This window comes from Branchiostoma lanceolatum, chromosome 11, assembly GCF_035083965.1.
Source record: "Branchiostoma lanceolatum isolate klBraLanc5 chromosome 11, klBraLanc5.hap2, whole genome shotgun sequence".
Taxonomy (NCBI): domain Eukaryota; kingdom Metazoa; phylum Chordata; class Leptocardii; order Amphioxiformes; family Branchiostomatidae; genus Branchiostoma; species Branchiostoma lanceolatum.
In genome coordinates, this window is record NC_089732.1 from 1,921,439 (window position 1) to 1,934,216 (window position 12,778).

General features: G+C 40.6%; 2 protein-coding genes across 3 annotated transcripts in view; one reads left to right on the forward strand and one right to left on the reverse strand.

The window, feature by feature from the left end:
• LOC136444388 (ankyrin repeat domain-containing protein 13C-like) overlaps positions 1 to 12,778 on the reverse strand; it is a 57,387-nt gene that overhangs the window by 12,473 nt on the left and 32,136 nt on the right. For both annotated transcript variants that reach the window (XM_066441917.1, XM_066441916.1), the window contains exons 8-9: positions 11,214 to 11,345; positions 10,668 to 10,735 (exon numbers count right to left, since the gene is read on the reverse strand). In XM_066441917.1, the coding sequence (XP_066298014.1) occupies positions 10,668 to 10,735; positions 11,214 to 11,345 (200 nt within the window). The remainder of the gene's footprint in view (positions 1 to 10,667; positions 10,736 to 11,213; positions 11,346 to 12,778) is intronic.
• Positions 345 to 8,770, forward strand: LOC136444387 (leucine-rich repeat-containing protein 15-like). The gene is made up of 3 exons (XM_066441915.1): positions 345 to 1,285; positions 5,887 to 5,968; positions 6,102 to 8,770. Exon 3 carries the CDS (start codon positions 6,115 to 6,117, stop codon positions 8,383 to 8,385), a length of 2,271 nt encoding a protein of 756 aa, XP_066298012.1. The 5' UTR covers positions 345 to 1,285; positions 5,887 to 5,968; positions 6,102 to 6,114; the 3' UTR covers positions 8,386 to 8,770.

The window sequence follows — 12,778 nt, forward strand, 5'->3', positions numbered from 1 at the left end:
GCCTGATTGAGCTATCACCAATGTTTCCATTGATTGTCTAGTAATTGGTCTTCTAGATTGCCAATCTGTATGAATTGGCAGACAATTGAAGAGCATTTCTCGAAAGAAATGCAACTGGATATCGGTGGAGTGCTTTGAAACTTCAGGCCAGTGAAAAGTTGGTTCAGGCCAATTAACACGACCACGTACAAAATGTGCAGGGCAGCAATTTATCCTGGATGTTTCTGAGTCTTATGTATTTACCAGTTGTTTCATTTACCAGTGGTTTATTTTTCAAGTTACTCCACTGGAAGGACATTTCTTGCCCCGGGGCAGAATACCAAGGTCGGCAACAAAACATCAGTCTCTCACACAACGTGCTAACTCCACTACAGGGAACATGTTCAGGAAGGTTTCTCCTTTGTGTCTACTACATGTCTGTGCTCTAGGAGCTTGTTAAAGGAAGGTGAAAACTATGGCGCAATTGTGCAGATGTTTATCAGCATCTGCCATCTTGCCTAAGTTACCTAATGGGAAAGATGGGGGACACTGATAAACAGAACTAAAGGTGACTTTCAGGTGTTTGGGGGATTTTTAAATCATATAGGAGTTCTGTTCAAGACAAGTTCTCTGTGGTTCTGGGTTATATTACTCTCCAAAAAAGGTATGTTTGCAGACTTCAAGGTAGTTTCCAGTGTGTCACAAACAACTCATTATGTTCAGACGGCTTGAACAGGTAACTACCACAGGTATCACCTGTGGGCATGTATAAGACAAAAGACAGGATGTCGGCCGAACCCAACGTCTATATTTAACCTCAGGTAGTCCAACCACCTCATGAACTCAGCGCTGAGGTGAGGGACACACTTAATAGGGTGCGATTATGATATAAGATGTTCTTAGGATGATGTCAGTCCTGATGATCTGTTCTGAGAAGGAGTGTAGTCCACTACCCTCTAGAGGAAATGAGTCATGGTGAATAAGACAGAGGAAGCATGTACCTTTTCTCAGAAATTGTTACGTAGGCGGATAGCAAGTATCTAAATGCAGTAAGTCTGGAGCGGAGATTCGATGTAGAGAGGACAGTGAGAGAGAACACAGATCGACGTCTTCAACAAGTGTCCTTGTGTTTCCTTGGGTCACAACCACTGCGTACCACTAACATCGCAGCTATACTAACAAACTTCATAAGGGACACACCATCGAGACCAAGGTCACAACAGCTACCAACACCCCTTACATTAAGACAGACACGCTGAGACTTCAAGGAGTTTGCAGACTTAAGACAACTTCCTTCCATACTGAGGTGAGTCAATCAACTTCTACTTGTCGCACTACATGATACCTGATGTGTTTTTTGTCCATGAGAAGCAAAATGTTGCTATAATTGTCTGATTAAAAGTTTGATTCATAAATCATGACAAAATGGCAATGACGAAATGTCAAACAGGAACACTGTCAGAAGTCACTGGGTGGACTATATATATATAGTCACCTTATTTTCTGATACAAGCCATTTTTACAGGAGGTTTAAGTCTCAGGAACTCACCACCATTTCCAATTCTTCAAAGAAACTCATACAGCGTTAATAGGAAGGGGATTTCAAGGTCTCAAACAGTCTTGTGTAAACATGTTTGGTTCCTACGTCATGACAAAATGGCGATGAGGAAATCAAGTCAAAGTCAAAGTTCCTTCCCGCACCGATGGTGCATAGGGCGGCGCCCATCTCCGTTTCAGTAGCCCTTGGGCCACACTTTGTGCAATCACTACAGCAGGGGGCTAGTCCACCGGTAGTGGCGTGTGTTTAACTTCCATACTATTTCCCAAATGCTGAGTGCTAAGCAGAGAAATCAGTATGTACCATTTTCAAAGTTTTACAATTTTTACAAATTTTCAACCAGAATGTGTATTTTACACATTATTATCCACAGAATCCCAAGACTTTAAGCAAGGTATTTTCTATTTGCTTATCATGACAAAGATAATGAGAAGGACTAGGACTATTTTAATAGCAAAATTGATAAACATAAAGGGTTCTGTCCAAGACCATTATCTCAAATTCAAAAGAGGCCTCAGTTCTCTCATGATGCCAGCACACAGTAGGAAAATGGTTCAGCCGAGTCTACATTGGGTCTAAATGACAGTTTTGGCAGTATAATCCCAGGGTTCTCTCAATAATTGTATGATTTTTAGAGATCATCCGACGTTCACAGGTCACTGAACCTTGTCAGATGTGATAAGGTAGCCTTTGAGCCCAAAAATGAACTCAACTCTCTTGTTATTTAAAAATTCACTAACTTCCTGGCAATCAACAAATATGGCTGAAGCTAATGTCAACTTTGAAATGGGTTTAAAGCAGATTAATTCTTAAAATGACTGGTTGGTTTCTGACTTCTAGGTAGTTTAAGGTGTGTCTCAAGCAACTCATTATGTTCGCACGACTGGCACGGGTAACTACCACAGGTATCACCTGTGGGCATGTAAGACAATGGACAGTGTCGGCTGAACCCATCTATGATTAACCTCAGGTAGTCCAACCACCACAAGAACTCAGCGCTGAGGTGAGGGACACACTTAAAGACACAGTTAAGATAGAATTCTTTTACATCAAATTATAGTCTTAAAGGAGTTTTAAGACTGAAGAACACATACTTCCATTTTGAGTCAGTCAACTTCTTCTTGGTGATCCTACATGACACCTGATTTTTTTGGCGGTGATAGGTAAAATAGTTGGAATGATTGTTCGATCAAAAGTTTGGTTCATACGTCATGAAAAAATGGCAACGAGGAAATGTCAAAATGGCAACGAGGAAATGACAAGAACACAGTCACATTTTTCTGATAAGATTCATTTTTACTCGAGGTTAAAGTCACAGGAACTCTCCACCATTTCCACTTCTTCTTATGAAACTCGTACAGTTAATAAGAAGGTGATTTCAACATATCAAACATACTTGTGTTAACATGATAAGCAGGAAACAATTACCATAATATATAGTAACTAGAGTTCCACGAACACATTATCTTCGCCAAATAATCAAGGCTTATTATGGATAGTGATTATTATTTACATGCTTATCGCCCGCTGTAAATTTGATCATGCACCATACCATATGGGGTGAAGGGAGAATGACTCCAGTCTAGATAGGGTTAAAAATCAGTTGGTGGTACAGGACTAGTATACGTGTAGAGTGTGCTGATATATGTAATAACTGGTCATGAAGAAATATGAGTGATATTACATGGCCCACAAAGGTTCAATATTGCAGTGTTGTAAGTTGACAGTGATGATGAAATGGTACAGTCAATATATATGAATAGAATAAATCTTTATTCCATATCATAGACATTTTGAAACACTTAATACATGTGACTTTTCCGCACCTAGCAGTGGTGCAGTTTTGGTGCAGTGTCCTCTCAAAGAAGAGTGGGTTTGGCTGGGTTTTCGACGTGTTTTTAGGTGTTTTTGTCAGGCTTTCAATTTTTTCCCCTTCTAGTTATGTCGCCAACCGTATGTTGAACAAAAATTCCTAAACTGAACACGTTAAAAACCAGCTGGACCCACACCGCTGCTTGGAGAATAGTGAGTGTCCCATCTGTTTATCTATTTGAGTCTGTTTGTTTATACTTTTAGGCAAGGCCCTCTGTTGACCTGTTTTCGGGAACACAGTCACATGTCCCATTATGAAATGCAGTGGGTTAACAAACTTTCCTTATTAATTATGCCAATTAGCTCCTGATTTGCATAATAAGTCATTGATTATGTAAAGCACCATCTGAGCTCTCTACATACCAAACATCACGACGATCTGTCGACACCTTCTCAAGTTATTCATGTCCGAATGTCAAAACAAAAACACCCACTGCAGTTCTAAACAAGCCGCAAGGGGGCCCAAATTTACAGAACTTACTTCCTATGGCATGAACTATCTACCACACAAAAATCATGACCATAGCACTTTCCGAAAATATGTCCCTAAATTTTGAAGCTCCGCTGCAGTACCTTAGGTACCCGCTAGAAGGCCCATTATCGAACTTGACCTTCCTTTCTGTAAACACTACCCATCCACTAAATATTATAAGGATCCATCAACAGCTTCTCGAGTTATGCTGGCAACATACAAATACACATCCACACAAAGCCCGCTGCAGTACCGACGGAAAATGCCAGGAGAACCATCTTTGAACTTGACCTCCGTTTTTACAAATTTAAAATTCCCCAAAATGTTCCGTGTGTTCCATTTGCTGTTGGCCAAAGAAACCACGTTCTATCTAAGGTTCCGCGCGTTTCATTTCCTGCTGGCCAAAGAACCTGTGTTCTATTCAGGTTACCTGAGGTCATGTTGCAGGGAGATTCTTCAATGATCACATTTTCTGACTGACCTGAAACCGACCCTCCTATCCTGTGTGGTTGAAATAAATAAATCAGGCAACAGTTGTACATATTCTTCATCATCTTCTGTTAAAAAAGGACAAATGTGAATTCTGACATGCATCCTTAATAGTATAAGGGATATATGCGTCAAACAGAAATTGTCTACTCTTATATGCGTCAGTTTGGATAAGCTATATGATAATAACGTTAATGACCCACCTTTTCCTCAGTGTATATGGTGTCATAACGCCTGGTCATGTGCTATAACATGATAGAACTATAGCACATGGCCAGGCGTTATGACACCATATACACCTTGGGGCGGGTCTTTAACCCTTAAGTAATAGACGGTCCTACAATCCTTAATGTTTTTGAATTTTGCTAAAAACATTTCAATCTGCTTATTAACTAAAGGTGTTCTCAGATAGCTTAATATATAAGCCATGAATAATGTAATATAACTGTTACTAACAATATTCTCTGAACTATAGACAGACTTACAGACCTATATATATATATATATTTGTGAAATTTCCAATCACTGTCCGAAAACTTGGAAAATTCACAAAACTCTGTGTTGTCTTGTCAATGAGTAACATTATCTCATTATCAATGGATATCTTAAACCTTCATCGATGTTACACACCTGTTTCATTTCTCAGATGCCATTTCCTGGTCTGGAGCCACTGGAAAATCTGTGACTTGCAGTCCTTTCTACATGGCAGGATCAATTTTAGGGATCTCCGTCAAGGTTAGTTAAAACTCTCATTTCTCTGCCATACTACAAGTTACAAAGTTTATTCCTTGGTTGTTGAACATTTCAACATGAAAATCCAACATGAGGTCAAAATGGAAACAGTCAAATGCTTTCGATGGGTGAATGTTCCTTTGGTCAAGTGGACTTAACACTGATGGGGACAAGGCGTCCGTCAACTGCTCCTTATGGGTCTAGACAGCACTTACCGAAAAAGACAATTTTTTTTTTTAATCAATTCGTAAGAGCCTGATGTTGCCATCGATTTACGAAGAAAGGCGGCTCAATTGTTACTGTAGCAGCATTTCTTCACCCTAAGTCAGAAACATCAATGCTCAAGACAAGCATGACTTCACTGACCCATTAGGAGAAGCAGGGGTTACGAAGGCTGTTCGGGAAATACCCTACCCCATTTAGGCCGGAATGTTTTGACTTCTGTACTTCAAACTGTAATCTTTATACTTAGAGAATCTTAAGTAACATTCTACCTGAAACTTTATTTTGTGCAAGCAAAATTTTTGTGTGATGTAATTCGAGCCGTCTCATTGTCACGTACAATATGCAATACAAATGTACTCGATTTGTTACTTGTAGGAGATCCTGAAATTGTTTATATTTTCTGAATTTTCCCCATATTTTTGAACCTGCATACCATGATCATGTTCTTTAGAATTATGACGTTTGGTATGATATACTTTTTGATCTGTGAATAGTTTAATCTATAACATACTTTTTGATTGTTTGAATTGCAGACGACACATTTTTTTTAATTTTGCAGACGCCATTTCCTTCTCTTGAGCCAACAAAAAGTCTTTTTTCAACAAGCAGAGCAGTATCAATCTTCCTGGATTCCTGTTAAGGTCAGTTTAAATTCCAACTCTCATATTTCTAAGCTGTATTAAGTTGATCTCTTGGTTGTCAGGCATTTCAACATAAAAGTCTAGCAAATTTCAAGCATTTTTCATCCTTATAAATCTAATCTCTGTTGCACAGGCCATGCCCCAGTATGTCCACCAAAGCGAGGAGGATGTTGGTTCTTCTGCTGATCATCCTGAAGGAAACTGGACCGACCGCAGCCTGCAGCAGCAGCTGTTCATCAGACTGTGACTGCAGCAGGAGAGGCCTCACCAGTGTTCCCCAGGACCTGCCTACAAACATCACTACGCTTGACTTACAGGGCAATGCCATCACAAACTTAAGTCAGTCTGATTTCTCAAGGTATAGGAACTTGAGAACATTATATCTTATTTACAATCAGATCTCCACGATCCATAACAAAGTATTCCACAACTTAATCAGCCTAACTGTCCTGTACCTTAATGAAAACCAGTTAACTACTCTCCCAGCTGACATATTTGAGGGACTTGGTAATCTGCGGGACTTGAGTCTTAGCCAGAACCAGATAACTAACCTACCAGCTGACATATTTGTAGGACTTGTTAATCTGCAGACCTTGTCTCTTTACCAGAACCAGATAACTGACCTACCAGCTGACATATTTGAGGGGCTTGGTAGGCTGTGGTTCTTGGCTCTTTCCCAGAACCAGTTAACTAATTTGTCAGCCGACATATTTGTGGGACTTGGTAAATTGTGGTCGTTGTATCTTTCCCAGAACCAGTTTCATGTAACTAGTTTGTCAGCCGACATATTTGTGGGACTTGATAAACTGTTGACATTGTCTCTTGATGGAAACCAGCTAACTAGACTGCCAGCTGATATATTTCTGGGACTTGGTAATCTGCAGGAGTTGTATCTTAACGACAACCAGTTAACTAGTCTCTCAGCTGACATATTTGCTGGTCTTGGTAATCTGCAGACACTTGACCTTGGCTTTAATGACATCCTCAGTATCGAGCCAGGCACATTCAATGACACAACACAGCTTCACAGACTAAATCTTCAGAACAACAGCATCAGCTCCATTGCAGCTGATACATTTGGGAATCTGCTTCAGCTTGAACAACTGTTACTTAATAGTAATAACATCAACCCTTTCCCTTTAGAGGCCTTGTCCAATTTGAATAGTTCAGTGCTGTCAGAAGTTAGGTTAGATTCTAACCAATTGGAGACATTACCACTGATGGCATATGACCTACTGGCCTCCATTCCATCTGTATATGTTTTCAACAACCCCTGGCAGTGTGACTGTAGGATGGCTCCCTTTAAGCAGAGGATGACCGAGTCCTACTCCTTTGAAGACCAGATCAGATGTGCTGGACCTGGTAGCCTTGCAGGGCAATACTTACGGGATGTAAATCCTGAAAACCTGATCTGTGAAGAGACCACAACAGTCTACTCCACTTTGAGCACAAAACGCTTTGTTGACTCTACCCTTAGCTTGTCAACAGTCAGCAGTTCTTCACCTTTTTATCAGTCAGCAAAGTCAACATCAAAGGCATCTACATTGTCCCTAACAGCCAGCAACACACCCACTGATGACTCTATTGTTAACCCTGCCTGGTCTACAGTCAGTACTGACGGTCCTTCTGGTTTTCAGTCGACGATGACAGAGCGCAATGCTGGCCCTATTGGTGGTGGGATCTTCTTGCCTGTGCCCCTTCTTGCTACTCTGTGCATTGTTCTTGTACTCCTGGCTATCTGTGCTATTGCCTTTGCAGTGAGGTACATGTATGAGAGGAGGAAAAGGGATCATACTTCAGACTCCAGTGCTGACTCTAGCAACTCTGACCCAGCAGGCACATCCAGCGGTCATGATGACCACATAAAGCAGCATGCAGAGATAAACAGTCAATCTAAAATGTCGCATCCTGGTACAGATGACAACCAGCATATCTATAATGTTCCAACTGACAATGTTCATACAACAGAATACAACACCATCGCCGAAATCAACCAGTCAGAATGTCCAAAGAAAGGTGCAGGCAACATGCAGAGTCTTGACAGTTTTGGCTATCTGGTTCTGCCCCCTTCCCTTCCCCCTGAGAATCAAACTGGCCCTCAGGCTGGTGCCTGTAGTGACTCAGCAGCTGTAGCTGGAGGTGCAGTCGGTGGTGACACAAGGACAGATGAGGCAGAGTATGGCTATGCCATTAGTCCCGTAGAAGCTGCAAAGGGAGGTCCAAAGTCCCACAAATATATGAATACCCATGAGATAGCAGCTGCTAAAGATGCTGCAGAGAACGATGATGAGCCAGTTGATAACCAATCACAGACAGCAGCTGCCCCTGGTGCTGATAGTCCAAACCACTATGAACCCCTGAGGAACCCCAGCAGTCAGCAGCAGCACACCTACACATCCCTGATGCCTCATGATTAACACCATTAGACAACAAATAACTGCTTTACAGAATTACTCTCTGAATTCAATTGTTGGCCCTTAGTAGGAGTCCTGACACCTTCCTATAGCCAGTAAAGTACTCTCATTCTAGATTTCTTTGACATGGAGACAGTTATTGAGTAAGTGGATATAAAGTAAAGGGGTTTTCCTGCTTTGAATATGTATAAATCAACAATATACACACGTTCACACAAGTACAGAACACCAAATTACCAAAAATAGTTAGCACACATGCGGACATGAGTACATTGCAGTAGAGACAGAACAATTATTTGCAAAAAGGAGGGTAATTAGTACATGGGCTTTTGGAACTGTCTTATGAAGACAGAATAGGATCCTCAGTCATCTCCTCGCTAGTATAGGTTGTGTGGAGACCTTAGAAACATATATTGAAGGTAATAATGATAGAAGAAGTATCTTTCAAGATAACACAGGAGGTAGCACCAGTAAACACATTTAAGGATGAAAAACTACTGCCAGAGGCAGCAAAGGTTGAAGATTCCACGGTATTCTATAACAAATATTTTAGTCTAGTAAAGATGTAGTCTGTATCACGCAAACTCCAGCTGTCCGGGGGTTTCTCTCCCCTCCCCGTTACAGGCGGCGGGCGGACACAGGGCTTGGTTGAAACCAGGCTAGTAAAGATGAAGAACATTCTATTTCAAAATGGATCCTTTACCTTTAAATTAACTATAGCAGTTACAAGATTGTGTAAACAAAAGCAATAATGTTAGAAACTGTGGTGTGGAATTTACATATTAGGGAAACTGTGATGTTGATAGTTTTCAGCGAATTCAGTATTTACCACATGTTATGGTGATAGTAAACTGATTTGACTTTCAATAGCAGTAACTGTTTTATTATCAATAGTATTGTTATCTTGGTGACGGGACTAATTCAATTACTGTGACTACTTTTTATTACATGTACTGGAATCAATGGTTAGGAGTTACTTTTCTGAAATGAAGACTGTCTTAGCTACATTTCACTGTATATAGTACTGTCTGAAATTGATAATTTCGTACAAGTATTTCAATACATGGATAACCTTGTAGTTTTTGAAGTAGGGGTTTAAAGTACATTGTACATGTACTAGGCGATGAACATTCAATTGTATAAGAAAATAAGTTTAAAACTATATTCCTGGTGAATGGACTTACTTAATTGGTACAAGTTATAGTCACGTGAAAGAGCTTGTTCAACATTGGCTCCTATATCATACACAAATCTTACATCTTACACCGCCCAAACTGTAGCAAAAGAAAAGAAGTGCACTGCATTTTCACAAGTGCAACTCAATTCATAGTATCTGCTGTACTTACATGTGTATGTGCTTACACATTTATATTGTTGTCTGTATCTCTGTTGGCAGCCACTAACAACATTGCTGCCTGCCTGGCTGACCCATGTAACATGCCGTCACATTTTCAATAAATGCTGAATAATGAGGGGAACTCAACTGTGTTGGCCATGTCATCTCCAGCCTATGTGTGCCTGTGGAGCTGGTGTGTTACTCTATTGGACAGTTGTAAAGTGTGACCAGGGGTCAACACGTTCATAAGTTAGCACACCTGTCCCTGGTGCTGAACACCACACACATACAGGTAAACACACCTGTCCCTGAACACCATCCACACACAGGTCAACACACCTGTCCTTGGTGCTGAACACTATCCACTCACCCAAACACCATCCACACAGGTAAAAACTACTGTCCCTGGTGCTGAACACCATCCACACAACAAACACTGATAACTTCGGTGAGGGACATCCCTCAGATGGGTTATGTTAAATGGAGAGCCACACCTCAAGCCCATAAAAGAAGTTTCACCACGCTTACATGGTATTTGGAAAAGCCTTCCCGGCATGAGTAGAGCAAAATCATTCCAGTCTATATGGGGTTCGCAGTGGTTTTAAGTTCGCAGTAGCGCTATGGTTACATACTGCTACAGTATTAGACAAAAATGTTCGTGGTGGTTTTAAGTTTGCGGCAGCGCTACAGTTACATACTGCCACAGTATTAGACAAAAATGTTCGTGGTGGCATTAAGTTCGCCGGAAAACGGTCGCCGCGTAAACCGCGAACATAAAACCACCACGAACAATTCTACATTTACAGAAAGTAAAGCTTTCTGAATCATGAAGTTTCTTAGAAGAGATGCTGTCCCAGGCCTGATTGTAAGTTCAGTGCCTAGAAGTGATCTCCTGACCATGAACTCGGCTTAAAATATGGTAGTATATACACTACATATGGAGTCCTACCTTTTCCTTGACTCCAGTGAGATCCCACCTATATGGTAGTAGTCAGCTGAGAATGTGCCTACTGACTCCTGGGGAAGAAGGGAAACAAAAGGAAAATTATAGTTACGTTGATGAAGGTTAGACATCCAGGTAATAAGATACGCCAAAAATAATTACTCAAGCAACTGGATAAGATTTTGAAACAGTCAAAATCTTATCCAGTTGCTTGAGTAATCATTTTTGGCGAAAATTATAGTTGTTTAGCCTTCACAACAACAAAGAAAATTTTATGGATGTATGCATACCTTAAGTTTGGCCTATTTTACTTTCTTTCTTACAGTAAGAAAAATCAAGTTTCTCTCTTTCTTACAGCATCAGATAAATTTTGCAGTTCATTGATGAATATAACAGGCTGCCAAAAATCAAAACCTCGTTCAGTTTCTTCACAGAACTTTGGAAAAATAGAAATGAAAATTGTTACTTCCCACACTCATCAACCTTTAAGGATATAACCGATAGTCTCCTTCCTTATTCCTTTAAGATGCTGATAACTCCTTTAAGACATACCGTCTTGTCCTCTCTGAAGACCCATCCCGTCTGCGCCCGTTGGAAGCTGATGGCCTTGGTCGACATCTGAGCCGCCACCACGTCGCTGCTCATCAGGATATCCACCTCCTCCTCTATCTCCATCTCTGTCTCCTGCAGCCAATCACAGACAAGGGCAGGAAATTTGAAATTTGGAAGAAACCATTGGGAAGAGGATAGGGGTGATTGTATCATTCTGGTATTCACTAACCAATAGTTACTGTAACAGTTCACAGTTCTTTCTGATATGGAAATTGAAAACCTGGCTGGAAGAAATGTTTGACCAGCTTACGAGTGACATCTGTCCTTTCTGTCACCTTTACATACAAATTTGGTATGATCTGGTACGGAAAAGATGGGATCAAATAATGTTCGAACCTCAGTCTTGGATGGGTTTGCAGTGCAAATTGACAGGAATAAATGTACAGCTGGGCACAACCATTACACAAAGCACCCTCCGACTTCCTGCATTCATTTTCTTAGACTTATTTGTTGTACGCCTTTTGAATGTTTGATTGGTCCCTTTTTTTCGGTCATTGAGCACTTGGGCCTGGCAACCATCTCTTCCGGACAGCTTAGGAGTTTTTTCCTGGTCCCGATCCTACCAAGCTTAGGGCTTTTTCTGACATTGCAACCAGGAGCAAATTAACTAAAACCAACCCCATCAAAATTTCCAAGTGTGTGCTAATAAATTATAAACTGAGCCAGTAACAATACTCCCAGCACTGTAGAGATACTAAGGAGCTCACGATGGTATGGTTACCAGGCTATGAGCACCGGAGTAAAGGCAGAAAAGACACGACAACAGCACGACATCATGAGGAGATGGACCGACTCACCATAGATGAAACAGACTTTCATCCACCAGCAGGTAAGGGAAAGAACAGGGAAGGTCAGGACAATGAATGTGTATATTGTAGCAAAAGGCCTTCAGATTGCTTCAAATAATTCTATGGGTAAACACCATTCTGTCTCAGGCTAGAAATTCCACAAAATGTATTTTAAAGACTACACAGTCTTCAAACTTGTGATGTTAACAGAACTGGTACAACAACCAAAACTGTGTTTACAGATTTTTACTTGTGGAAACAGCTTTCCTTTCTACTTGTGGCAACTCTCAGAGTTTCTTTCTTTACTTCTACGTTGGTAATAAGAAATGAGCCAGTGGTCAATAGAAGAAAAATGATATTAATGTTAAAAACTGAAGGTAGTCAGTGGTACTTATAAACTGAATTTCTTTTCATTATCATAGTTCTAAAATCTTGATGTTGTCCTTCTCAACTTTTGACAGATCTTTGATTGGACACAAACTGATGTCGTCATGGGGGGGATTCTACTCACAAACTGCCAATGAAATTGCGCACGTCTGTGGAAATGTCATTCAAACGCGCACAATAACATGACAGTTTGTGAGTAGAATCCCCCCTATGATGACATCAGTTTGTGTCCATTCAAAGATCTGTCAATAGTTGAGAAGGACAACATCAAGATTTTAGAACTATAATAATGAAAAGAAATTCAGTTTATAAGTACCACTGACTACCTTC

Excerpts from the sequence above, each read along its gene's own strand:
- LOC136444387 (XM_066441915.1), top strand. The coding sequence starts at position 6,115 with ATGTCCACCAAAGCGAGGAGGATGTTGGTTCTTCTGCTGATCATCCTG.